General features: G+C 43.0%; 3 protein-coding genes across 3 annotated transcripts in view; 2 read left to right on the top strand and 1 right to left on the bottom strand.

Moving 5' to 3' along the window:
• Positions 1 to 14,013, top strand: part of LOC116392829 (lysyl oxidase homolog 4-like) — an 18,884-nt gene extending 4,871 nt beyond the window's left edge. Inside the window, exons 6-16 of the mRNA XM_031864604.1 lie at positions 4,902 to 4,940; positions 5,055 to 5,262; positions 5,783 to 5,963; positions 7,382 to 7,536; positions 7,616 to 7,783; positions 8,253 to 8,415; positions 8,797 to 9,040; positions 9,639 to 9,754; positions 9,972 to 10,108; positions 12,441 to 12,552; positions 12,659 to 14,013. Coding sequence (XP_031720464.1) covers positions 4,902 to 4,940; positions 5,055 to 5,262; positions 5,783 to 5,963; positions 7,382 to 7,536; positions 7,616 to 7,783; positions 8,253 to 8,415; positions 8,797 to 9,040; positions 9,639 to 9,754; positions 9,972 to 10,108; positions 12,441 to 12,552; positions 12,659 to 12,729 — 1,594 coding nt within the window. The 3' untranslated portion in view covers positions 12,730 to 14,013. The remainder of the gene's footprint in view (positions 1 to 4,901; positions 4,941 to 5,054; positions 5,263 to 5,782; positions 5,964 to 7,381; positions 7,537 to 7,615; positions 7,784 to 8,252; positions 8,416 to 8,796; positions 9,041 to 9,638; positions 9,755 to 9,971; positions 10,109 to 12,440; positions 12,553 to 12,658) is intronic.
• Positions 14,014 to 16,031: 2,018 nt separating this feature from the next.
• On the bottom strand, positions 16,032 to 21,127 carry r3hcc1l (R3H domain and coiled-coil containing 1-like). Its single transcript, XM_031864620.1, has 7 exons — positions 20,879 to 21,127; positions 19,981 to 20,466; positions 19,631 to 19,818; positions 19,003 to 19,073; positions 18,612 to 18,707; positions 18,393 to 18,533; positions 16,032 to 17,610 (listed from the first exon to the last, which is right to left on the bottom strand). Exons 2-7 carry the CDS (start codon positions 20,434 to 20,436, stop codon positions 17,558 to 17,560), a joined length of 1,005 nt encoding a protein of 334 aa, XP_031720480.1. The 5' UTR covers positions 20,437 to 20,466; positions 20,879 to 21,127; the 3' UTR covers positions 16,032 to 17,557.
• Positions 21,128 to 21,203: 76 nt separating this feature from the next.
• On the top strand, positions 21,204 to 26,818 carry crtac1a (cartilage acidic protein 1a). Its single transcript, XM_031864608.1, has 14 exons — positions 21,204 to 21,350; positions 22,391 to 22,596; positions 22,788 to 22,984; positions 23,110 to 23,246; positions 23,375 to 23,531; positions 23,623 to 23,757; positions 24,169 to 24,305; positions 24,391 to 24,527; positions 24,660 to 24,742; positions 24,936 to 25,036; positions 25,120 to 25,288; positions 25,936 to 26,081; positions 26,398 to 26,437; positions 26,556 to 26,818. Exons 2-14 carry the CDS (start codon positions 22,400 to 22,402, stop codon positions 26,561 to 26,563), a joined length of 1,644 nt encoding a protein of 547 aa, XP_031720468.1. The 5' UTR covers positions 21,204 to 21,350; positions 22,391 to 22,399; the 3' UTR covers positions 26,564 to 26,818.
• Positions 26,819 to 27,866: the final 1,048 nt, after the last annotated feature.

Consider the following 27,866-nt stretch of genomic DNA (forward strand, 5'->3'; position numbering starts at 1 on the left):
GTGTGTGTGTGTGTGTGTGTGTGTGTGTGTGTGTGTGTGTGTGTGTGCGTGTGTGTGTGGTTATTAAAGGGATGGAAAAGTGCGGCGGACTACACATCCCTTCATGAATTAGGCGGCCCCATGCCTGGATTGCTGTTCCATCCCCCCTGTAGTAGAGGTTAACCGCAACTGCTGTCGTTAGCACAACCACACTTGGCACGGCGTGTCCACTGTGGCATTAGCCGAGCCCGGCCGTCCACCAGGTCTGTCTGCCCCATTGGCTGAGTGGGCCTCTACGCTGACATTTAAAATAGCCTTAGAGAGTATGTTATTAATGTCAAATCCAGACTACGAGATCATCATCATCATCATCATCATCATGGCGTGTCTTTACAAGAATCCTCCCTTACATGGTTTCTAATCTCATATAATTAAGAAACCCCCACTGAAAACTGTGTGCAGCAGCACTATGTAAAGCAGAGTGGCATGTCTGAAGGTCTGAGGACTCACTTATATTCAACTGAAGTATATACATTACTGAGGAGGTTTGATCTCTGTGTTTCTATCAATGTCATTCGCTCAAAAAGAATCGACTGCACATTAACTACCCAGCAACAAACAGCAGACAGACATGCATGGGAGCTGTAGCTGTTGAATCCCATCAATGTACACATATTTTACTCGGTATTGTATTTTTAGATGTATTTTTAGTTTAGCAGACAGAAAACCCATCACACGAAAGCTTGTCCGGAGGCTATGATGAAAAGAAACAGGACTTCAGCTTTCTCTTTGTTGTATGTATACAAAATATAACTCATTTGCTCAATGTCAGGTTGTTATGCTGAATTTGTCTCTATAGGTCCAGCACATCTGTCTAACTTTAGCCATAAATACCCGCTTTAGCACCTACACACACATACCATAGAAAACCCCAATACCTCACCTACACACATGCTAATACATCCCTGTCTCCACCCTCGTCGCACAGCATCTTACGAGACCTTACATAAACTATGTCCAAAATCCATGTGTGCACACAAATAAATACGCAAATACACACACACACACACACACACACACACTTGTGCACATGCAAAGACAACCCTCTGTGTGTCCGTCTGTCTGCCCACAGAGGTCTTTTTATGGCTTGGCTAACAGGGTGAGTGTACTGACCGCTGGCCTGCCCTGCACCATCTGTCTCTCCATGTCGCCAATAATTACCCCTTGTGTCCTGCGCTGCTCTGCATAGTGGCAGGAAACAGGCTGCATCTCCTCAGCTGCCCTGTTCACCACCACGGCCACAGCCCAGCAATGACTAACTCTCTCTTAGAGTTTCTTATCTCTTAAGGGCTTCTTCAGAGCCGTGCACATTAGATGCAGCGATGTGAGAAAAGCTACATTTCTGAGTTCCATTTGGCGCTTCAGTTTGGGCAATTACAGCTTCCAAGTCCAAGATGGTGCTTAGCTGGTTTTGCACCATGCTAACGTTCTAAAGCTGATGTTAATGTGGACAACAACACCGAAAAACACCTCAGAGATGTCTGGAGAAACATTGAATTTCTGAGCCAAGAACCCGACCAGCAGCTTGTGTAAAGAAAGCCAGAGAACGTTGTTTGTTTTTTGTCAACCTCCACCCAGCTACGTGGGAGACGAATGGAGCAGCCATTTTTGTCCGACAGTAAACATCTGAGATGGAGAGAATGTTTTTTTTTCTTTTTCAACAAGCAGCAAAGTGGATCATTGGCGTCTGGTGCCACATGTCCATGTATTTTGAAGCCGAGTTATGTTGGCACTGTCCTTTTGAAAATGTTTCCTGAGGTAGAAATTGTGACATATTATGAATCTCACCGCTTTTCTTGGCAAGACCCACCCTGCATAGCATTCAAGCGCTGGGATCGACCAGCTTTACATGCTCGCAGATGTACCAGTAACCTGATTAGTTCAGGTCCTATGCCCTGACCAATGAGCTAACCCTAACCCTAAACCATAAAGCTTTGCTTAAGTACAGCCTCACAGCGCTGCTGTCATGGCCGTGGACTCTTTTTTTTATATCGATCCATGCATGATAGTCAGATCTTAGCGGTGACTGTGCTGGCTGTGGTTCCTGCCTATTCTTTGTGGTTTGTGTCCACTGGAACAGCTGTAATTATGCTCTGAGAGATCCAGAAGAATATTCTGTTGACTGAACCGGCTGCGCACCCTTTGCTGTGTCAGCACTTCCCCTCTCTGCCCATGTGGTTGTTGTTTTTTTGGTGTGACTGCCTTTGTCTCTGCCTGTTAAGTTGCACAGCACATTTTTACAGCTGCTTAAATACTCCCCCACTTTGCTGTGCTTACAAAAGGCAAACGCCAAAGCCATTTTCCAGCTCCCTTGTTTCATCACATCCACACTCTCTTTGAGGCAGACAGAAACTTCAGATCTTCTAATTCACTTTAACCCCCTGCTCCTTCTCCCCTCCTCAGTTACGTCTTTTTTTTTTTATGCCTTTGTGGCAATTATGCTGAAACCCACATTTCATGGAAAGTACATCATTATGACCCCTTTGACTCTTTGTTCCATGGAGGTTAATGGGACTGTCTCGAGGCTGCTGTGGAGCCAGTGTGGCAACCTGCTGTCTCCTGAGGGAGTCGATTGTTCCAGTCAGGCAGCTTTGCGTTCATGCAGTCTAATAACTGGTTATCTCTGCTTTCCTGACAGTCAGATCCTCTCTCCAGTGCGGCTTATGGCATTGTGTGGTCAGAGTTGAATACAAAACCTGGCATCGAGCTGAAGATCCTGAGAAGTATAAGAAAGTCTTCTCGGTTCAAAGAGTTCAGCAGTGCTGCGGTCAAACCTGATTGTTGTGCCTGTGTCGGCTTGATGCTGCGTTCACTTCCCTTCTTTTAAATCTCCTCATAAGAGTGGGAAGAGCCTCAACTCAGCTCCATCTTGTGTTTTCCACCTGACAAAGATCTGAGCTGACAACTGAGATGTCTCTGAGTGAAAACCAAAAGGACATGCTTTCCCTCATCCTGTGAAGTTCGGCGATGCTCGTAAAAGTTGCCCAGTTCACAGAGACTTACATCACTCGCTCCTCGTTTCCCAGCATGCAGTCATGACGTTAAGTAACAACGCTGGGGTTTTAAAGAGCTTTGTTTTTACAGAGGCAAGGCAGGGAAAGTTGATACGTACGTGCATATTTCCATGTCTGGTGTGTGTGAACCAACATGCTACTGCTCGACCGCACAGCAGACACTGCCAAGCAGAGCAGGCAATTATATGGGTAGCACTCTCTCCTCCTCCGAACCATGAACGCATACCCCCTTACAGTTTGTCTCTCTCATTTTGATTTACTGCCAAGTTATGAAACAAGCAGACACACACACACACACACAAGCAGATAGACTCACACAAATAGACACCATCATACACAACTCACACATACGTATACCTCTTTAAATAGCACAAAGAAACCATCAGTTCTACCGCTTCTCATCAACATCAGGAGAATGATGTGCTTCTAGATCCATTGTGTTATTTAGAAATATTATTGTATGTGTCTTGTTTCCTTGCAGTGGTGGTTTCTCATCTGCTTTCAGACCAGACAAAGAAAAGGGGAGGGCAATATAAAGAAGGAAGAAAGGAAGGCATTGAAGAAAAATGAAAAAAAAAGAATGAGAGAGAGATAGGAAAAGAAGCAACGTCAGGAGAGAAAGAATAAAAGAAAGAAGGAACCCAGTAAAGAACAGAGAAATAAAGAGAGATACTCATTACAATTTGAGCACCAAGCTGGTGAACCTAGTGGAACATTAGGCCGCTAAAGAGCCACATATTGTGTTCCGTACAGTAGTTTGCTTGGCTCTAGTTTTCTATTGTGGGTTTCCTCAAACACATTTCTCATCTAATATTGGTACTGTGCATAATGAACATGGATGACTGGGACACTGGGGGTTCTCCTGGAGAGGAAACATATCCCCTTTTAGTTTGCCTAATATTTAATTGCATCATGAATCTGGTTGTACAGTAAACTCGGCTCCTGTCTATTCTTGGTGTTGTGAGTCATTTAATTCAGGCACATTCATGAAGGGCGTCAGTCACGCTGCACCTGTCTGTGGTCACTCCGGTTGATGCAAGTGGTCAGCTCTAATTTGTGTGTGTGTGTGTGTGTGTGTGTGTGTGTGTGTGTGTGTGTGTGTGTCACAGAGGGACACTTCCCAGACTCTGCCTGGTTTGTGAATCATTCTTTTTATTGAATTCTAGTTTTGTTTCTTCTCTTTTTTCGGTCCTAGCATAGTGCATGTGTGTGTGCAGGCGTAGGGGGCCTCATTTTGTGTATACACACTGTTTCCCTTTAGAACTTGACTCTAGTTTAAGGTCGGCTAATATCCATGAAACTAGGCACAGTTTAGAAACCCCTGTTGGGGTTGGCAGACCTCAATAAGGCTTCTTGAAAGGGATTAATGTATAGTGGCTTTCTTGTATTTTTAGTTTGCCCCAAACCAGACATCGACTGTAGACATATAGACAAACACTGAGACAGAAATACCCATGACTGTTGAGATGGAAGATCTAAAAAAGTCATGACAACAAGGTGGTGGTTTGAGACGAAAGAAACGAAAGAAGGGAGTTATGTGATCCGTTATTGTAAATCTCCCTCTCTCTCTTTCTCCCTCCCTGTCACTTAAACGAGCGCTATGTTTATCCAAAGACACACACGCCCTTCCCAGCATGTTGTCTCCGTCACAGCTCTCAGTTTGTTTATTCAAAGTTTGATAGACAGAATGTACGAGTTGGCATGTAAAGGAAGAAAGAAGAAGGATGACTAAGGAGGAAAGATGAGACTGGGTACAGGAGCAGACTGTGGGACTGTATAGGACAGCTGGTTGTTTAGTCTACTGCGCCTAAAGATGCACAGTTGTAACAGATGTTCTCTTTCTTTCAGGAAACTGTGGGACTCTAAGATAGCTGATCCGTCTGCAAGGTAAAACATCTGCTTTTTAAAGGATATAACTTTATAGCTTGACAGATCATTGATGTGACAAATGACAAATATACCTCTCATGTCACTCTCTGCTTTCTCACCCCCCCCCCCCAGGCTGAGGATGCAGGTCAGTAAGAAGGCCTACTGGGTGGAGAAGGTGCAGTGTCAGGGCGTGGAGGTCTCTCTGGCCCAGTGCCAGGCCCAGCTGTCCCTCCCCAGGAATGATGTCCCGTGCCGCGGCGGCATGCACACTGTGGTCCGCTGCGTCCCTGGATCCCAGTTCACACGATATGGCAGAGCACCTGCACCGCCTGCCGTGCCGGTCAGTGTGGAGGTGGAAGTTGAAGCAAATATAGATTAGAATACATTTCTTTTAAATGAAATGAAGAGTTTGATATTTCATGGCATTCAATTATTTCTTTCTTTTTTTTAACCAAGATCAATACCACTGTCCCATCTGTTCGCTAAATATGTAATATAAACATGTTAACTTGGTTTCTTCAACTCAAGAAATACTTTCAGAGATTGATACCCGGCTTATATGAAGCAACCGTCATCTGGTTATATTAACAGGGGGGAAACAGCTTGTTTGTTTAATCCGTACAAAAAACAATGTGTAAAAACAACAACAAACATGTATTGTTTATTCATATATTAGGTGCATTTTTAAATTTAGACTGACCCAAGCTAGCTGTTTCGTTTTAGCTGAAATGTTGTTTTTAAGCCCGTCTAACTGTTAAATCTAAAAAATGTAGCTATAAGACTCCAGATCCAGTCAGGGCTTCAAACTTTTAATTTACAAACTTCCATTTTGTACCTAAACTCTTCCTTTTTCCTTGCAGCCCATCGTGCGTCTGAAGGCGGGGCCCCGGGTCGGGGAGGGCCGCGTTGAGGTGCTGAAGGAGGGGAAGTGGGGCACTGTGTGCGACCACCTCTGGGACGTCACTGCAGCCAGCGTGGTCTGCAGAGAGCTGGGCTTTGGGACGGCCAAAGAGGCTCTCACCAAGGCTCAGCTGGGACAGGGTAAGACAGGACACACACACAGTGTACATAAAGTGCACTTTGAATCCTTTCTGGTGCTTTCCAGTGATGCATTTACTCACCGAGCCTAGTGAGGTCATGGTGGGAGACGTTTGTGTGTTAAAAAAAAACTATAATCTAAAATTATCATCTTGTCCTATACGAGCAGATTATTCTTCATTCATAAAACCAGTAAGAGACCCAGCTGCAGACCTGATAACCCCTTTTATCTTGAATGGTACCGACTTTGAATCAGCTCACCATGAAGTCTGAGCATGATCGGTCGAGTTCAGTGATCCTTTAGACTAAACACGTCTCAGCCTGAATGTCTGTTGCTAAACGCAGCACTCCAAGAACCACGGGCTCCGATCAAACAAATAAACCCGGGGAAAATGTTTACAGCTCGACTTCTACTTCTATCGCAGAAGCTGATTGTTGAGGAACTCTACCCATGACCACTTATACCAGAGTAAACTATGCTAGGAGGTTCCAGCGACCAAAACAATGGCGTGTGTTGTTGTCAAAATAAACCCTTTGTATGTGAAACGTTAGCGCCGCTTTGAAACCAGGATGTCAGGCAATCAGCACTGAGCAGGGCCAAACATTCAAAAAGACCGTGATTACTTTGGCACTGCTTTTGTTGTGGGCATGAGAATATAGCCATTAAATTCTCCAGCAATAATAGAGTCAAACACTTTCCTCAGAAATAGACCCCACTTTCACACACTCAGTTATTGTCACATTCATTTCCTTCCATTATCTTTCTGCCCAAACAAGCACACACACCATGTCCTATAATAGTGGGTGCATTTCCTTCTCTCCGCTGTACTTAATGAAGTAATTCATGGAAGTTCATTTGAGCGTTCCTTTCAGGGCTCTAATAACGTAAGTGCTATGCTGCAGTTATGTCTGAAAAATACACACGATTAAATGTCAGACTGGAGCCATAATTGTGTGCACGTATAACATATTGGAGATGAATCTGTGCGTTGCGACGTGAAGGCTCATGGGTAGCGCAGTTAAAGGAGAGCAAATTGAAGCAAGGCTTGATGACATCATTAGCTATTTAAGGCCAAATTATAGGGCTTCAGCCTTGGCCTCACACACCTACGCCAACAGAGAAGTGTTCAAAGATTTTCTTCCATTTTTGGTTTCTATTTTGGTTCATAAAGCGTGGCTGGTGTGCAGTGTGCCGCACAGTACAGTCATTTAGACAGAGAGCTCTGTGGCTAAGCTTAGTTTCAGAGCCACGCCAGAGGTCCCGATCATGTCTGGGCTTTTAACCCCACTCTGTGGACATCAGGTTTTTTTCTGTAACGTGTGTGTATGTGTGTGTGTGTGTGTCTGTGTGTGTGTGTGTTTTCATGTGGCCTATTGTTGGTAAGACACAAATAAATCAACTCTACACCCTCCTCCTGTAGGTAGCGGCCCCATCCACATGAACAGTGTGCAGTGTACCGGCAGAGAGAAGTCGATTACAGAGTGTACCTACAAACCGGTGCCACTATACACCTTCAAGCACACCCAGGATGTAGCGGTCCGCTGCAACGTGCCCAACACTGGCGTGAAGGCCACGGTGAGAAACGCATAAACACCTATACACACATATGTCAGTGTTCACGGACTGACACGCTCTCTTCTTCCATAACCTTCAGGTGCGTCTGGCAGGAGGCAGAGAGCCATCAGAGGGCCGCGTGGAGGTGCTGATTGAGGTCGGAGGGGGGAAGCGATGGGGCTCCATCTGCAGTGAGAACTGGGGCATCAACGAGGCCATGGTGGTCTGTCGACAGCTCGGCTTGGGCTTCGCTTCAACAGCTCATCAGGTAAACGACAGAGCAGAAAAAAAAGTTTTTTGCTTGAAACTCTCCTCTCTCGCCTCACGCTTTTGTTCTGCGCGTCCCTATATTTCCCTCACACTCTTCGCCCTGCTGTTTGTGTGCCTGTGCTGTGTTATTACCGAGGCCCGAGGTAATTACAGGCTTCTCAAACGTCCACTTCCAGTGCAACGAAAATAAAAGAGGGAAAGTGAGGTGAAGAGAAATCGGGAGAAATTCACAGAGCAAACAGACCGAAAATAGAGCTGTGCATGGAAAGGGCAGCGTGAGTGTGTTCTGAGGGGGGCTGGGAACATTTAACGGGTCGTTTTAAAAGAGTGGAAAGTGTGATAATGTGTACTGATAGTTCCAATAAAGAAATGGGGTTTCTTTGTTTATAGCAGAGATTGCCTTCAGCTCGGACATTTTTCACATGTGAGAAGTGTTTGACACCTTCTGTTCTCGTGTCTCTGTGCAGGAGACCTGGTACTGGCCTGGTTCTTCAGATGCTGGTCAGGTGGTTCTGAGTGGAACTCACTGCGTCGGCACTGAGATGTCCATCCAGCGGTGTCGCAGAAACACCAACGTCTACTGTCCCAGAGGAGGAGACGGCAGGGCTGCAGGAGTCACGTGTGTAGAAAGTGAGTCCAAAACCAGCAACCACACAGATACATGTATGTTTGTTTAAAGGGAACTCCACATATTTTACACATCAGTACCACTGCTGTGTGACAAGAAGACTTTTGTGGCTGCAGAAATTTGATAAATTGCCTCAATTTATACCACTTGAGTCAGCGTGGGCTGCGGCTGAAGACTACAAGTTTGAAACTAACAAATCTGGGAGTGTGGAGTTAGAGAGAAGTAAACCTACAGACCTCTGTAGCCCGCTGCTCATCTCTGCTTGAGGCTACATTAGCTACTACTAGCAAAACACACTTGTATCTTTGACTGAGTTGCCTTTTGGGTAATATAAAATTGGTGGAGTTCTCTTTTGATTAAACTCTGACCCTTGGCCCCTGCAGCTGCTCCTGACCTCGTCCTGGATGCTCAGCTCGTCCAGGAGACGGCGTACCTGGAGGACCGACCCCTCCACCTGCTGACCTGCGCTAATGAGGAGAACTGCCTTTCCTCCTCTGCCGCGAGGATGAACTGGCCCTACGGACACCGCCGCCTGCTGCGCTTCTCCTCCCGAATCATGAACATGGGCTGTGCCGACTTCCGCCCCCGAGCCACCAGAGAAAGCTGGACATGGCACCAGTGTCACAGGTAAGACTAACAAAGACTAGCAAAAGATAAATGTCAGATTTGGCGAGTGAAATGTCAACACAGTGAAGTGATATTTTAATGTGACCTAGACTATAAATAACACATATAAAAGTCTGCTATTTAACACAATAAACACAATCTTTTATCCTCCAAAATGAGGTTTACAATAAACATCCTCCTCGCTGGTCACCCAGTTGTTACAGTCAGAGCCATGACTGCACTCAGAGCAGCCCGGCTTCTTATCTCAGCGGTTGTGGTTCCGTGTCCCAAAACGAGAGGCACAGCTCGGTGTCTCTCCCAGCCGCAAGCCAATCACAACCTCCCCAACCGGAAAACACATGGTTTGACTTTTGGTACAGTCTATTCTGGGAATGGTTCTGTAATGAGAGAAACTGGTATCTCCCTGCCCACTTGGGTTTTTACAATTGTTGCCTGTGTCTGTTTGACGCCTTCGCAACAACGAAACAGGATTTATGGCTGCTATACGTCAACTTCACCTCAAGGTTTTTGGTTTTTCACAGGATGATGTAATTAAAAACAGCAGCAAACTCTTTACTTGCCTCACATATTAGTCCTGTCACCCCGATCCCATTCTCAGGCACTACCACAGCATCGAGGTGTTCACCCACTACGACCTGCTGACTCTCAACGGGACCAAGGTGGCCGAGGGCCACAAGGCCAGCTTCTGTCTGGAGGACACCTACTGCCCTGAAGGTGAGACATGATGACAGATTAATGTTGCCTAAATCTGCTTATTGAGGGAAAATCTAGAAACGAGAGCAGAATCGTGACAATATAATTATTATTATAGTTATAATTTCAGGCTGGTGGTCAAAATTCTAATCCACAGCAACTGACAGCAATGCGATTTACACATCGTAGTCTTGTCTTTTTACCTCTCCTCGTGTTTCCAACTGTTTCTTTCCACTAGGTGTCCATAAACGGTACGCCTGCTATAACATGGGACAGCAGGGTATCTCAGTCGGCTGCTGGGACACCTACCGCCACGATATTGACTGCCAGTGGATCGACATCACAGACATACGACCCGGTGAATACATCTTCCAGGTTAGGAAGCTAGTTTATTACAACTAAAAAAAAACATCTTCTAAACTTCCGCTCAGCAGTTAATTGGGACATTTATTTTATCCAATAAAAATGTTGAGAAACAAATAATCCACCTTTCAATCTTCATGGTGAAATCGCATAATTTCAGTAGCTTAGCTCTTGGATCAGGCATGAGAGCGAGAAGAAAAAGCAGAACAGAGTTTGTGTTTCAACATCTGAAGGAGATAAAAGCTGTGATAAAACACTATAATTTGAGCTAAATGGCTCGCGGCTGGTGAACCATTCAGGTGTACAGTACGTATGTAGTTTTCAGGGTGTGTGCGTATTTAAGGAAAGTGAATTTAGTCTGGATTTATATAGAAAGTAGACCTGCTATTAGTCCACCCTTTTAGAAAGTGCAGGCTTATTGGCGGTGGAACAGCTCTGTCAGCACTTTACATTTATTCAGAGCTAGTTGTATGTTTGTCGTCCAATCTGTTGTGGTGACCTACTCATCTTTCCTCCTTCTCTGTCATTTGTTCTATTTTTTTCATGGCAGCTTAGGGGCAGCAAAGTGATGATGTTTACAGTTTACAATTATTTTCGGAGTGTTTACAAAAAAAAATCAAGATGTTTACGTGTGACCTGCATGCGTGTGTGTGTGTGTGTAGACTGCATGTAGACTAGGTGACGAGCCACGTCTTGAGAGATAAAAACCATATCACGAAGCAGAGATTCACCATTGCCACGACGGCGTGACCCAGCAGCACTTTGTGGTCCCGATTGTGGTTCAACAGTAGTTGAGCTGCTCATAAATGTGCGTAAGAAGCGAGAGATGTAGGGAGGGCGCAGATGCTCGCTCGTCTCTCATGCAGCTGGGTGTTTCTCTGAGACTTTACCAAGTATCGCAGGGTGGCAGCCATTTTTAGGACCATACATTTAAACCGATGAGTCACCTCAGCTTGATTGCTCCTGATTGCTCCGTCATTTAAAAATCAACTGCACAACCTCGCAGTCTTTTACATGACAGTGACGACCTTTCATCGTTCTGTAAAACTGGCTGCGGGCCCTTTGTTTCACATTATTACTAGAGCTTTTAAAAGGGCATCAACTGCCACCCAGTAAATATGCTGTTTTACATCGGGGCTATAAAATATGTGCTGAAATCATTGCGTGCTCTCTACATGCAATATTGAAAATGTATGAAGTTCTTGACCCCGAATTTGGCTGCAAATGTACTTTAAAAAGTATCATAATTATGAATATTTTACATCTTAAATCTTTGCTTGTAAATATAATTAGAACCGTTAAATTCGTATACTGTCTGTAAAAAATGAAACTGGGTTGCTTTGTTGAATATGTGGTCAGGTTATCTGTTTGATGTGTGCATCAGGAAAATTCATTTGTGTGCTTTTCTTATATATGGCCGGCAGGCAGACAGGGTGGAAAACAACAAGCCATGGCAACCAACCATGGCTACAGCCTAATGATAGACTGCTACTTCAATCTAAAACCCAAAACTGTGATCTGCATCTCTGGCCCGTTTCCCTGCGTGGAGATAACAGTGGAAAGTGATGTCATGCATCACTTGAACCCATAATTTATACATCGCGAGCCATATAGAAAGGAGAGGACAATAATTGTGCGGCTTCTCAGTCGGCCTCGTGGAAGCCCAGTTGTTTCCTAAAAGTCTGACGTAAAGTGTTGCTTTCTCACTTGCTCCTTTACTAAAAGTGCTCCTGGTCTAGACTTAGACAGAAAGGTACTTTGTTAAGCAACCGGCAAAGACTCAAGGCTCCTGGCCAAGAACTTGTCCTACACATAACAAAACCACAACTTTTTGTTTACACTTAGGTGTTTGTACGTCATGAGCTTTAGAGGTGTCTACAGGAAGGCTTTTGAATCTTTGGCCAGATCCAGGCGCTTCCCCCGCTTCCCGTCTTAATGCTAAGATAAGCTAACTTTATTAAGGGAAGGTAAAAGATTTGCCTTTATATTTAAAGGAGACTTTCAACAAATATAACAAAACATCGTCTGCGTACAGGGTAATACAATGTATGGGCCCCATCTAGGATGCTATAACTGCTTGTGCGAGTGGTTCAATTGGCTCAACTGCCTGGACGAAGAGCTGCAAGCGTTACAATGGAAAAGGGGTGGACAGCACCTCTCATTTCAATAGCACTTTTCCATGTATAGCAAAAGAATGTGACTAGAGTCGGGATACATTTCCAATATACTTATTATAATTAGCAGGATTTGCATGTTGTCAGAAAGGTACATGCACTCAACTGTGAGGAGGATGACTGACTTGAATCTTGCAGCATCTTTATCTCTGGTCTGTTTTCATCTACAGGTGGAGGTCAACCCGTCCTTAGACATGGCTGAGTCTGATTTCCAGAACAACGTGATGCGCTGTCGGTGCAAGTACGATGGAGAACGAGTTTACATGTTTGGATGCCATGCAGGTACAGTGTGAAGACTTTTTCAGTGCACGTGCATTTTTTTCCATCTGATTCTCTCCCTTACTTGTTGCTATGTATTCCACTTCTCTTCTTTGTCTGTTTTCATCAGGTGATGCTTACAGCGCCGAGGCGGAGGACCTGTTTGACCACCAACGTCAGATCTCCAACAACTTCCTGTGAATTAAGGAACACACAGATTTAAGAACAGAACAACCGTACAACTCCTCGCCTCACCTCAACGTGTCGGGGGAAGGAGGTTGAATGACAATGACACGCCAGTAAATAGACAGATGAGGGTCAGAGGGAGGCGGGTGGGAAACCGGGATGGTATGGGAGAGACTTCATCATGCAAAATTGACTAATTAGGATCCTGTGAGTGGTTGTCATCAGCACTGACTGTTCCTGTTAGAAAGTCAAAGAGATTAAAGGAGAAATGTAGGAAGAGGAAAAGACCAAAAAGTAGAAAAAGACCAGTTGGCCATCACAAGCATCATGTCACCGTGATTAAACGTAGAGTAGTTATTTAAAAAATGCGTCTTGAATTTTTAACAAATTGAATTCCCTTGATCAAAACATAACCACAGTTAATAAAGTAATGACATGAACGCATCCTTTACTTTTACAGTACACAATCAGGCTATCGTCCACATGATATCAACCCAGGAAACAGACCCTGTACATGCTTTACTGTGCTTTCACTGTTCACATTACTAAAGCAGTTTTTACTGTTACAACTGTGTGCTTTTTTTTTTTTGAATGAGAATATTTTTATTTCATGGTGCTATTTTGCGTTATTGGAATAAATATTGTAATGTATTGCAAATGTATTGTCATGTACAGTTTTATATTACTTCTCTGGAATATTGTTCTTTAGGTCTCTAATTTATGCAAACATTTTAATGTACTTTTGAGTTGAAACTTGTCCCTTTGTGGCTGTGTTTTGTATTGTTGATTTCATATATGACAAATATTTTCGCTTGTTTCTTTTCCACCTGTATAACATCGGTAACATGCGATGTGGTCATACCACGGCATTACGCCTCTAACAGTACTTGGTAATGGTAGTAAAAGAATAAATGTCAGATTGACAAACTCTATGGTTATTTCAGGCATGGTGATTTGACTGCAGAGTTTTCTAATGCAGAACTAAGATAATGGTTAATGTCACAGTGTTTGCAGAAGATTTGGGGAATACGCTTACTCGCTAAAATAGATCCCCTTATTTAAATGAGTCTATAGGAAAGATAAATGACAGAGTTATATAGTGCCTTATGCACATGTGATAGTCTGATCACAACAGCATGTAGACTCATTTGCTTCCTTCAGCAGATCTACAGTAAAAAGCTGCGTTTCACATCTTTTCCCAGGGAGCCTGAGCTCACCCGTAGTTTATGGTTGTTTCCAACCTCATTCCCACTGACGAACACAAACACTGTGGAAACTCACAGCTGCCCATTGTCACATTAGGCTATACTTTAAATATGTCACTTCCTTTGGTTTTGTTTTTTCCCTTTTATGAGTTGGAGTCGAATATTATCACTTTCTATATATATGTAAAAGGGCAAATTAAAATCAAATGAGTAATACAAAGCTCAGATAATTCTGTGTTCTTATACTTACAGTATCTGTGGATTTTTCAAACTCCATCCTAATGTTACAAACAGGTCCCTGAACACATCACATCATATCCAGCATTGTTATGTTTCATATTTATCTGTTTAAAAGCTAAACTACTGCCTCGCATTTAGCCAACATGCTGTGATAGTGTAACGGCAGCAGACGAGTGGAGACGAGTCTCTAAGCAAACCAAAGTATGAACCTAATGTTCATCAACATCTACCCAAAGTTAGCTAGAGCTAGCATTAGCTACCATAAGATACTGGTCATACCAGACAAAGAAGGCTGAGGCTCCATCGGTTAAAGTTCAAATTAAAAAGGAAAAAAACCTTCAGGGTGGATTGAGGAGCAGTTATTTTTATTCCTTATGAATTAAACGTATTTGCAAGAGGAAGACTCTCTCAAGTCTGACATGATCTAGCTTTAACTATGCATTCTCATAATAATAATAATAATAATAATAATACTCTTACTATATTGATCAGTTTGAGTGTCGTTATTAACAAAGTTTTGAATTTAACAAAGGGAGGAGGGTGATGTAAGGTGTATCTGCTGACTCACAGTCGTACACCACCGGAGTCCTTTCTTGTGGCGGGACATGAGATGATTTCTTCATTTGGACCATGCCTCACATTTAATTTCCTCCATGGCAAGCAGCAAGTCTAGGGCAGAGCTGGCACTTGGAACCAGCACTTGCTCAGTCGTGGTTTGTGTTTGTGTAGTTAATCTAATGATTGTGTGAGGGGCACCCAGCAGGCTGCTCTGCGGTACATCAGCCACAGTAAAGCATGAGATTACAGGCAGGACTCAGATCTCACACGATGATAGTGAAGAGCTGCTACAATCTGTAGATGTAGTTCAGCTGCAAGAGCAACAGAGCACAGGGAGGTCCACGTCTGCTCTGGCAAGATCACTGTGAAAATAGTGTCCGCGTTTGGTTTTATTCCACACTGGAAGTCATCATGTGTGCAGCGAGACCAGCTGGTTAAATAAATCACAACATGAATTTTAAATTAGAAAACAAAAGCATAATCTGCAAAACGTGTCAGTTTAAGTGATGACAAATCAACATACAGCACATTTTGTCTATTATTTGGACTATAAGATACATTTTGGTGATCTGACATCAGGAAGTTAAACAAATAAGAGTATGAGTAAAACTTTATGGCCATTTAAAATTAAATGTCATGAAACTAAAGTAGTAAATAAATAAAAAATCACAACCAAATTTTAAACAATTTCATCTTTTTTTAACCTTTATATCGCATTACGTTGACATAAATGACTACATAACAGCATGCATAAATAAAAACTACCACATACAATGCTATCAGTTTTTTTAATAACTTCCAATTCAATAAAAATCAATATCTTTGGAAACAAGTGAACTTTGGAAAGAGATTAATACTTGCAGAGATTATATTTGAATAGCGCCAATGCTATGTTGTTATGCTAGTTGTCAACTACTGAGTCAAAAAGTTCTAAACACAGAATTGAACTTGTAATGCTGCAGCACTTTAATGAGCCCACGATGAGCCACGCGGCTCCGTGTTTCAGTCGTCCTCAGCTAATGTTCTCAACTGTTACACAAACTGGGTTCCTTACAGCAGTAACAGACTGCACTGGTGTGTAAATGTATAGTACTGGTTGAGTTTCACACTAATATTCTAATCAAATGACGTCTGCAAACAACAAAGACACCTTTTCAAACATGTATTAAGCCGGCACTCTTTTGTATAACTATGTTAGAACATCCAGTCGGGCTAAACGTTAACAGCAAATGATATTTTGAAGAAGATGTAGAAGTTGAACTTAGTTGCAGTAAAACAACTGAGCAGCTCTTTCTCCAAGCAGGAGAATAAGACTTGATTGTTGGCTGAGGAGGTGCCGGAGACTCAGTGTCACGTGGTCTGTGGTCTGGAGCCTGGGTGTGTGTCTCAGAAGGCTGGATTATGAAACGCTGTCTCTCTCTAGTTAAAGTGCAGCATTTAAACTTTCAAGTGACAAAGAAAAACAGCATGTTGAGGGTGACAACAAATCCTTTAATCTAAAGCAGATTGAAAAAGTTGTGATAAACCCCATTTTTGCAGAATTTTCTCAACTACTAGATCACGTAATACTTCAACTGAAGCGGAAACATTTCACCAAAACTGTCGTTGAACTTCCCTTATTCAACGAATTATTTCGTGGATATACTTCAGCTTAAAATAAAATCAATGCAGCTAAAATACAATGTCTGCTCAATAGTTTCATTCAAGTTCACTGACTCTGGATCTGTCACTGTGCGCTTTAAGACACCGTACTAGTTGTTCAGGATGTAGTTTTCAAAGATACTATCACCAAATAAAATGTTATTCACAATGTCTTACTTTCTGGTAAATGTGTTTACTTGTTCATTTCTTTACCGTGATTACTGGACAGACACGTCACACATGGACACGTGCTGCTCCTCAGTGTTTAGGATGTCATGTATGTACCTGTCTGTATATAATGACAGTGATAATAAAGTTTTCTCACTTTTTTTTCCTTCCAAAAACAAACCCCAAAATGGCTTTTTTATTTTTAACCGGCTAGCAACGTGAAGACAAAATGTGTCAACATTTGTTCTTCAGAATGAATGACAAGCGAAATATCGTCAGTTCTGCTTGGACAACGAGACTCCTCCCATTGAAAATGGGTACAGATGAGCACACAATATGTACGTCTTCAGGAAACTGGAAAAGACCAATAGCAGTAGCTTTTTGACTTCTCAGAAAATGTTTAATAATACGAGCTAAGATGTCCTCAAACAATCTCAGTAATGTCTTCATATAGAGTATAGTGATGCACTGTATGGTTCAGGAATAGCGACGTGAAACTTTGCTTCCCTCACGTTTACAAGATTTACTTGGGTCATCTTTAAAAACAGTTTAAAAAAAAAAAAATTGATATAAAGACAAACATGATTTCTAAGATCTATTCAATAAGAGTAGACAAATGGTTATCTGTGTGTTTCACTACAGACTGTGGTTACAATGTTAAGAAATGTGAAAGAAAACCCAGGCGAGGCGGTTGTTTTAGCCTCGGCCATGGCACAGATGCAACAGTCCCTGCGTGAACATAAAAAGAACAATAGCTGGACCCTTTCATCTGATGTAACACTGCAGGCAAACGGACAGTGAATGATGAGACCTTCAGTAACAGTTGGGGAAGGACTGTGGCCAAAAGAAGGAACAAAAATGGTGGGAATCCATTTCTGGGAAATGTGGTGGTATGGAGGAGGAGGAGGAGGAGTGGCCAGTTGACCAAAACGGAGCAAGAGAAGAAACAGAGAAGACGTAAGCCTCTGCTGAATCAGGAAATCTAAAAAAAGAAAAAAAAAAGAAAAAATAAAACGGTAGTTTCTGTCCAATCACTTGCCCTCCCAGGCATCTTCCTTTTGTTTGGCTGCCAGGCGCTTTTGTTCTGAAAGATAAATCACAGAGTTCAACACATCAATCAGCAAAAGCTGTTAACTACACACAACTTAAGGTATTTGTTGCTCTAAAGATGCATCGCCGTCTTCTCCGCATGCAGGGTGGTGAAGAGCCGGCTGTAACGGAATCTCTGAATACGACCGTGTGTGGCTTCCAGTCCAAGGACATAATGTTCAGCTCAAGATGTGCCTCTGACTGACATTCCCAGTGTGTGCCGTGATCTTACAGAGAGAGCGCAGCAGTGTGCCCACGCTTAGGACAAAAGGAGCTTTTTTTAGTGTTCTATACTCAAGGCCCCGACTTCCTGACTGGCTCTTCAGAGGACGGCCATTTGTGGTCTTCTGTGCCTATATACTTATGTTCCATCTGTGAAGGGAAATGGCTGCTTTACTGATTATAGACATGTTGAGATTCGCACAGAAGTGGACGGAACTTCTCTTGGCATCAATTTCCATTTTTCTTTTTCAGTAAAGTATAAAAACAGCTCCCACTTGTGGTGGAAACCTTGTGATGCAAAGATTAGGACAGACTGCGGCATGTTTTTAATATTTATTTGTTCAGGAACCGATGTTCTTTCTTACAGACAACCTGCACCATTTGTCACATTAGCGGCATCCCGCTGAAGGTGAGGCTCTGCAGTAGTTCAGTCAACGGTCTAACAGCTATGCTACTAGTAGAGAGAGAACAGGCCTTCCAAAGAAGATGTGTTGCTGACCACAGACCATCAACCTCAGTCATAAGCTGAACATAACATCTCTGGTATTAACGCACCCTTCGCCTCCTGGAGCTTCTTCCTCTCTGCCTCGCCCTGCTCCTTCGTCTGGTTGCTCTTTACACCGAGGGCGCCCATCACAAGCTTGCGAGCCAGCATTGCGCTGGTCTGAGGTCTCTCTTTAGCAGGCAGGAGGTCGTCTGAGGATCGGAAGAAAAAACGATTACATAAACATGTTAAGTCTCCGGACATGTGAGATACAGAGGACAAACCTGTACCTGAGCAGCTACGAGCTTTGTCCTTCGTGTCGGAGGAGGATTTGGAGAGAGGTCGCAGCTTCATGAGAGGATGCTTGGATCTTAAAGCTTCACGAGCTGAAAATGGAAAACAGAGAAATTACACAGGCTACTGAAAAAGCACGTCAAAAAATACTCCAACTTTTCAAATTCACGATATCACAGAAAAGCTCAGCAGTTAGCAGCTAATTAAAGGAATAACGTCGGGGTTTTCAGGATCTACTCATCCACGGATCCTTTAATTGAACAAATGTCCTCCTGTTGTGGCAGTAAAAAAATGACACAATAATGATATTCACATGCAGAGCCTAATGTTTTGTTTGGCATTTGATCTCTTTATGTGACGCATAAAGCCTTTATGGGCCTCACTAACCTGCGATGGGGCTTGAGAAGAGGCCCAGGGCGTGAGAGTCATCAAGCCACTTGATGTCAAATCCTCTCTGTCTGAAAAACACAGCGACACAACAGCAGCGCAGAAACTATTACAAAAACCAAAGGAAGTTAAAAGTGATACTAGGGGTTAAAATCATGATACGATATCAAGTTGTCAGTTGGACAACGATAGGATATTTACGGCCTAAAACATACTGAAATCATTTTACCGTACATTTTATCAAGAAACTAATATTTCTATTGCATTTCAAATAGAACACATCTTTTTTTGTGTGTTAAGGACAAATAAAGGATGAATAAAACATCACAATGTTGTACATTGTGTGAGTCTGTTTTCTCTGATAATTTCTGAAAGTCCAATTCTTTTAATCTCTGTTTTTCACTCTACAGTGATAGCAAGCTCGGCAGCTTTTTCTATTCACTCGTGACTCTAATCATGCGTTGATAATTTAATTACTGGGCTCTGTAGGAATTTTTAAATATACATAAACCAGGGATGCCACAGTCTCTGAGATTCATTAAACTGCTTTTGGTCAGGATTCCCATGTTGATCTTAAAATGCTGCATGAACTAGCCGGGCTTGCAGCTGCTCTCTGAATTATACATACTGGTAGCACTGAAATAACTTGAGAAGGTCCTCGATCTTAAATTCAGCAGGGAAGTCGTAGATCTCTACAATGTGAGCAAGTTCATCCTCCGCGATGTCGACGTCGTCCTCTTCATCTCCTTCCATGTTGAAGTAATCAAACCTGGGCTGCTGGGCTGACTTCTTCTTTCTACCTTCCTTCAAAGTCAGCTGGACAGGGAAGAAGTGAGAGCAGGTGGGAGAAGAGGGAAATGATAAGGAGACAAAATATTCTTTGAACACGTATTAGACTGCTTACGTTTTAACTAGGTGTACAAAAAAAACAGACAAATGATCGTGTGTGGTGTGTGAATTTCCAGACCAAGCTCTCACCTTTTCAAGGTGCGGTTCAAGAGAATCTCCATCATCATTGAACAAGGTGTCCCAGCTCTCCTCCTCCCCTTCCTCAGAGGCCGGTGCTTCCAGCCATGAGGTGGCATCGGCCTCTTCATTGGTTGATTCAGGCTGCCCATTCTCCTGTACATCTGCATCCTGTAAACGCTCTTCCTTCACTTCAGGGTCACCATTCTGTAGCTCTCCTTCAACAGGCGCTCCCATGTCCGCTGCTCCAGCCTTGTCCTTCTTGTTCTTGGCATTCTTCTTTGCCTTGTCTGTGTAGCGAGGCCTGGGTCTTGGTTTTGCTTCTCCCTGAGCCGGAGCTTTTTCTTTGGAGCCCTGGAGTCGTTGCTTGGGGACGTACGGAGCCTGACCTGGCTTCTTTGCCTCAGAAGGAGGAGTGGGTTCTGGCTGGTTTGGAGCACAGTCTTCTTTTGCCTGTTCCGACTCCATTATTGAATTACGCTTAACAAAAAAAATCACCTGGTTCATAGAAGAAAGGAGACATGAGAAGAGGCGATGCAATGCAATGAAATACGTAATATAATCTTTATTAACCGTTAACCGCCTTCCAAACGAGTCTTGAATACATTTAAGGAAAATATGAATAATCTTTGTTGTTACGAGCTACATCAACCGGGTCATTCCTCCGGGAGAAAAGTCTACAGAGACTAAACGCATTCAAACGGAGACGTTGCTGTTAGCTAACGTCGGTTAGCTTACCAATGTAGCTAGCTACACCTCCTCTCGCTGAGGTTGGAATCGTTGTTTATTGAGGACACAAACATACGAGCTGATATCAAAAATGCAGCAATCTTTAACTGTGTTCATGTATTTTCATTGTAAACATTCCTAAACAGAATTATACCTAATAAATGTTCCTCTTTCGGCTTACCTGTGCTTCGGCTTGTTTTGTTACAGATTTCCGTCGCACTTCTGACGCACGCGTAGAACACAAAGGATTCTGGGAAATAGTGTTCTCTTTGGGCGCTACAGCTGAAGCCCTCCGGACGATGAGCACATTTGTTCACCCTCAAATTAGTTTTTTTATCAGAACAGTCATTGTCTTCATAGGTCAGGATTCAGAACACTTTAATGTGTTGTTGCTTGAATGTATTATTTCTGTGCCGTCGCAGTAATTGCAGAGACTTCCGCATCTCAGTTACACGTGCAGAGAAGTACAGCTCAGCCATTGGTTAACATTCTAACAGGCACCCTGATTGGTCAAATCTTATATCACACCGTTACACAAGCTGTTTTGTAAACTCAAAGATAATTTCTGTAAGGTGGAGAATATTAGTATCAGGTGACTCACGTTGCTGCAGCAAAGTCAGATCATTTCGATCTCTATACACTGAAGGAAGCAGGTGAGACGAATTTTAACCAAATGTCTTCAGAAACAAGCACGGATCATGAATAATTACCGCTGCAGGTTTATATCGTGCATGATGATTTATTTTTAACAACAGTTAACCAAGATCATCAGTGGTACAGGCATGTCACTAATAACAGTAACTAACATCTAATAGCGTTGATATTATATATGTGTGCAGATACTGCTGTAGATCCAAAATGTTGATTTTATGGATGCAAGCATCGAGAAATTAATCACTTTCAAATAATAATTGTGGCTTTTTTTTACACTTTGCTGTTTTGTGTAAAACTGGTGCATAACATTGGTGGAGTTCATGTAACTCATGCATAGTATCTCTATACTTTATATGTGCTCATCAGGGGCGTTTCTAGGATTCAAAGAAAGGGGGGGCTTAGCCCCAAGGGGAGTGGCAATTTTTTTTGGGGCCCATTTGGGGCCGCGGATATCCATTGTTTCAGACAGTTCATAGACTGGTTCAATCAGAAAGAGTGTGATTTTGCTCTGTAGTTTTGCTTGCATTCAGTATATGATAACACAAGAGACAGAATTTGAGGGTCATAGTGAAATTTGACAACACAAATATGAACTTTTCTCAAATAAAGAATATCCGCGTCACTCCCAAATCCTAATTCTTAAAGGGACTGCACACAATGGATGGAGAATGGACCTGACAGTGTCAACTTTATATCGTTAAGTATGATGATAGGCTGTTGGATTGTAATTTGAAGGGGGAGAAAACATACAAACCAGAACGCACGCACATATGTAGCATGTTAGAGTAAATAACTTGTCCATGTGAGAAACAATAGTTTAATTTAATGACATCACCAAAATAAAAATATCTTTTTTTTTTTTTTTAAAGCCAATAATGCCAAATTATTTGAGGGGGGCTTCAGCCCCCCTCAAATAGGCCTAACGACGCCCCTGGTGCTCATCATCATTATGTATGTCCTGCTTTATTACAAATGGCTTGTGCATAATCTGCACCATTCATTTAAATGCATTACCCAGCTGTGCTCTGTGTTCCACCAGGTTGCAGCGATGTGGGGTTCAGGTCTGTTGCTCTTCCTGGTCGGACTCTGGCATACGTCCCACGCCCAGAGCTCTGAGCCCATGTTTCAGGTTGTAACGCAGACGATGCTTGCTCCCGACAGCCTGCACAATCCCACACAACTGAACTATGGAATGGCTGTAACAGATGTGGATGGTGACGGCGACCTGGAAGTGGTTGTGGCAGGGTGAGTGGGAAATTGGTTTGCTGTTTGACATGTTCATTACTCTGAACATTACTTACAGCGGTGGCAGACTCAGGCTGTGTTAGGGGCAGGGGCGAAACATATAAAAAGGGCATCAGCTGCACACGGTGGGGCACCAGCACGCAGCAAGGGAACCAATATGTGCAAAACAAATGTGTGATGTTCCCCCTCAGGTACAATGGGCCCAACCTAGTGCTGAAGTACAATCACACTCAAAACAGGCTGGTGAACATTGCTATTGATGACAGCAGCTCTCCATACTACGCCTTAAGGGATCAAGCAGGAAATGCTATTGGAGTTACTGCCTGTGATGTGGATGGAGATGGACGTGAGGAGATCTACTTCCTCAACACAAACAATGCCTACTCTGGTAAAAAAAAAAAAAAAAAAAAAGGGCATTCTTATGATGTCTCCATAACATTTTCTGCCCCGGCATTAATTCCAGGTTGCTGAATGATTTTTCCTCATGATAACTGACTTTTTCTTTTAATATAGGAAAGGCAACCTATTCAGACAAGCTGTTCAAGTTTCGGAATGGCCGCTTTGAAGATCTTCTGGGGGACGAGCTCAATGTGCGTCGTGGTGTCGCCAATCGCATGGCAGGACGTTCAGTTGCATGTGTTGACAGAAAGGTCAGTGAACCCACTTTGTAAACCTATTTATGAAGTCCCACAATCGGATCTCTATTTCTGTCGTTTTCTCAATGATTCCCTCCAAGAAAACCTTCCTCTCACTCTCTTGGCTGTTGTTGCTTTGGCAGGGAACAGGCCGTTACTCAATTTACGTGGCCAACTATGCCAGCGGCAGCGTCGGCCCCCACGCTCTCCTTGAAATGGACGAGGCTGCCAGTGATCTCACCAAGGGCATCGTCGCTTTGTCTGACGTGGCTGCCGAGGCCGGGGTCAACAAGTTCACAGGTCAGGAGTCAGGTTGGAGAGGTCAAAGTCTGTGATGTTTAGAAGTGTGCTGAATCAGCTGAAGCATTCACGGTGTCGCTCTCTGTTGCAGGTGGGCGCGGTGTGATCGTCGGACCGATCCTGAGCGAGTCGAGGTCGGACGTGTTCTGTGACAACGAGAACGGACCCAACTTCCTGTTCAAGAATAATGGAGACGGGACGTTTGTTGACGTGGCCAGACAGTCGGGTGAGTATGAAACAGGACGGGAAGAAGCAGGTATAGTCAGGAGTAGATATACTTTTAATTAAATGTAGTCATTGAGTACAGTTTATGTTATGGACTGTTTAATGGGAGTATCGGCTTGATAACAATTTGATGGATTGCCTTGAAAATTGTTTTGTTTATCACTAAACTGATGTCATTGTGAGCATGTTAGCAAAACACAGCTGTGCCGGTGTACAGCCTCACAGATCATATAAGTAAGTAAGTACTTGAAATGTTGAGGTTTTGTTCTGAAGATGTACCAAAATGCATTGCTGTCTGCTGTCTGCCCCTACACATAGGGGCTTTAAAAATGATTCATATCCAACTACAGTATAATGTTTTTTACCAGCAGTAGCACAACTAAAGCTTACAACGTTGTGTCAACTTCTAAAGGTGTGGAGGACCTGTATCAGCACGGCAGAGGAGTAGCACTAGCTGACTTCAATGGCGATGGAAAGACAGACATCGTCTATGGCAACTGGAACGGCCCACACAGACTCTTCCTGCAGGGCAGCGACGCTAAATTCTGGGTAAGAGAGAGTAGAGCAGGACAGTGGTGGTAAACGATTAAGTCAGTTTGATAGAGCAGGACATGGCAGTGTTTCCTTTGTGCAGAACATAGCCCATGGAGGATTGGAAACCCCCTCACCTATTCGCACAGTCATCGCTGCTGACTTTGACAATGACAAGGAGCTGGAGGTGTTTTTCAACAATATTGCATATAGAGGCGACGCCCCTAACAGGCTGTTCAGGTAACATTTATAGTATTATGTCAATACAAAGTCCAATAAGAGGAATCAAACTATTAAAAAATAACCGGCAGCGATCCTGGATTACTTTTGACATTATCAGCTATATTTAGATTCTTGTGTGTTTGTTGGCAGGGTGTCAAGAAGAGCAGATGCAGACCCTTTGATACAGGAGCTTCACGTGGGAGATGCTGCAGAGCCGCAGGGGCGAGGAACGGGTCAGCACAGAGGACACTGGACAACACATTTTCCTCAGTTTTATTCTGAAAATGTTATAACCTTAAGTGAATACGTAACACCTCTGCTACCTCTCTGTTTGAGTGAGATTTACAGAGACGCGGCTGTCAGATAAAACACCACAGTCAAGTTGTTTTGTGGGCCAGTGCAGTGAAAGCTGTTTGTTTTGGACAGGTGGCACCGTGACAGATTTAGATGGGGACGGACAGCTGGACCTGCTGCTGGCACATGGAGAGAGTGCCCAGCAGCCAATCTCTATCTTCAAGGTTACACAGGTGTGTGTGTGTGTGTGTGAAGTGTGAGTGTCTGTGTGTTTTTGTTTGTAAGATCCACAAACTAAACCGTATCACCTCATCAGGGCTCGTCTAACAACTGGCTGCGGGTCATCCCTCGTACCCAGTTTGGATCCTTTGCCCGCGGAGCCAAGGTGACAGCCTTCACCAGTCAGAGTGGAGCTCACACTCGCATCATCGACGGAGGTTCGGGGTACCTGTGTGAGATGGAGCCGGTCGCCCACTTTGGTTTAGGTAACTTCCTTTTTCCTTTTATAATCCATACACACACTGGAAGAAAATGGGATGCTCAACGTGTATGTATCAGTTCTTTTTTTATCACATTAAACCCAGACCGGGGATACCGCAATCCTCCAGCAAGAAGTTGAACTGAACTTAGAAATTGTTTTCATTTTGACACGTTGTTTTTAGAAGTACAGGGTGATTTAAAGGAATCGTTCAACATTTTGTGTAATACACGCATTCACTTTTTTATTCGCTTTCTTGCTTACAATAGTCTTAGCTTTGTGAAAACTGGAAGCCGATATAAACAGACTTTAGACTGTCCAAAGTTTAACAAATGTGCCCTACATCACCAGAGCACTTCTGTGCTAGTTGCCCAGCAACCTGAAGATGATGAGAATCAGAGCACCTTTGTAACTGCGTGGTTACAGAGCGTGCCACATAACAGTGTCGTCCCAGATTTGATTCCAGCATTTGGACCTCTGTTGCATGTCATATCTTGCTCTCTCCCCAATTTCCAGTCCCTGTATCTATACTGTCAAATAAGACCAATACTCCAAAAATCTCAATCTCCTCCTTCAACATGTAACACCATATGTTGTCCTAACAGGAAATGATGTCACTTTTTGAAAGGTTTATTTACTTTCTTGTGACTTCAGGAACCGATCAGGTGACGGTGCTGCACGTCTCCTGGCCAGACGGCAACTCCATCACTCGAACCCTCCAGCCTGATGAAATTAACTCAGTGGTGGAAGTGGCCTATCCCAAAGAAGGGGAGTCGTCTCTGCTTGCTAATGACACGCAGGTACGCAGAACGGATCCACGGCATGAATTATGAACACTGGGTAATGTTCCGGGCAGTCTGTGATAGCGGCCTAAAAATGTTTTAAAGTCGACGCAGTCTTTTTCTCTCACTGTCAAGTTCAGTTTGGTTTGAAGCAACAAAGCAACAACAGAAGACGACATGAGTCTCTCTCTTTCTTTTTATCGTTGTGTTAGTGGTGTTACTGATTGCTGACACACTCATCATCCTTTTTAGTATTTTTCTCTGTCTGCAAATTCTAAATAAATCAACACATTTGTTTTGAATACCAATAAATGTCTTTCATCTTTTTGTTCAGTGTGGTGAAGGGTTTACTGTCAAGAATGGACGCTGTGCAGGTAAGAAATAATAAACTATTGACTCAGTTCTTTAAATGATGTGCTTAAAAAAAAAAGAACAAAATCATTTCAAATCAAATATTTGTTTTCTATTTCATTTCCTTTAATGTTTCTACAGGTCTGTGAGGAAAATCACTTGATATGCAATCAAAATGTTCCACGACTGGGAAATACAATGTTACAGAAAACCTGGTTTTAAAATACTTTCCTTTTTGTCTGTACTTTAGGGGCCTTGTTGTTTCCTTTACTCTGAGTAGTTTTAATATATATATTTTTAATAATAGTTATCTCTATTTTTCTCTTAACCGCTTACTGCTACTGCTAACTTACAGTTGTTTTTTATGTGTCACGGCAAACTCTTAATAAACGGCTGCAAATCCATATGGTCTGATTATCATTTAATAGGTACAGCAGTCATATCTTTAGCAGTGCTTTGAGATGTTCTCTATTAGTCTCATGTACACAACCTGCACACTGACAGCAGCAGCAAACACCAACTATTGCTGTCCTGAAGCCATCTGAAGATGAGCTCTGGCTCTGGTCTATCTTTCTGTACAAAGGAAAGATATTCTGACAGTCTTACTCACATCTTCCTTCCACAAGCCTGTCATCTGACCGTTCCCACCATTCATACTGTGTTGTCTTAATCTGTCTTTCCTTGTCTTCCTCCACCATTTGTTTCTTCTTCTCCCCTGTTCTGTCCCTCCATTCACTTTACCATGGCGTCCGCTCCCCCTCTGTCTCCACATTTGAAGCCTCCCGTTTTATGACTGTTTTACTACAGTGTGCCGTGGTGCTCTCTGCACTGGCAGATCTCAGGGGATGTAGTCTTGAGGGTAACGACAATACAGTAAGACAAACATGTTACATGCAGTAACATAAAGTCTGTTTGTTCAGAATGCCCATCCTCTTATCTGGACATGCTGCACAATGGACATGTCCTGTTTGCTCTGCTGAGCTGGGTGCATGCAGTAGTCCCTCCATGTTGTAAGTGAAGACTAAATACGGGGGTCGGTTTCATGCTGCAGTGTCGTATATCCAGGCAAGCCTGCGTGAAAACATGAGGGAATTTTCCTGTCCAAAGCTTGTTACATCAAATTAAAATGTTTTCTTTTATCTGACATTTATTGTCAAATGTTTGAAGTGCATGCAATATGTTAAAATGATTATCATTAATATGCACCATAGACCTTTTCCAACAGCAGACATTTTGAAATCGTGAAAAATACCTGGACCCTGAAACTGAAGCAGCTAAATGGAATTCAGCCATGATTCATTTTATTATGTAACAATATCTTATGAGAGAAAAGGCCCATTGAGCATAAAATAAATATCCTTGTATCTATTGTCTCGTAAATATGTTTGCATAGTTAATCTAGTTTATATAGCAGACCCTGCCCAGCCAAGGGGACAGAACGGGATGTCAAAC

This window comes from Anarrhichthys ocellatus, unplaced genomic scaffold (genome assembly GCF_004355925.1).
Source record: "Anarrhichthys ocellatus isolate YVR2014 unplaced genomic scaffold, GSC_Weel_1.0 scaffold31, whole genome shotgun sequence".
Taxonomy (NCBI): domain Eukaryota; kingdom Metazoa; phylum Chordata; class Actinopteri; order Perciformes; family Anarhichadidae; genus Anarrhichthys; species Anarrhichthys ocellatus.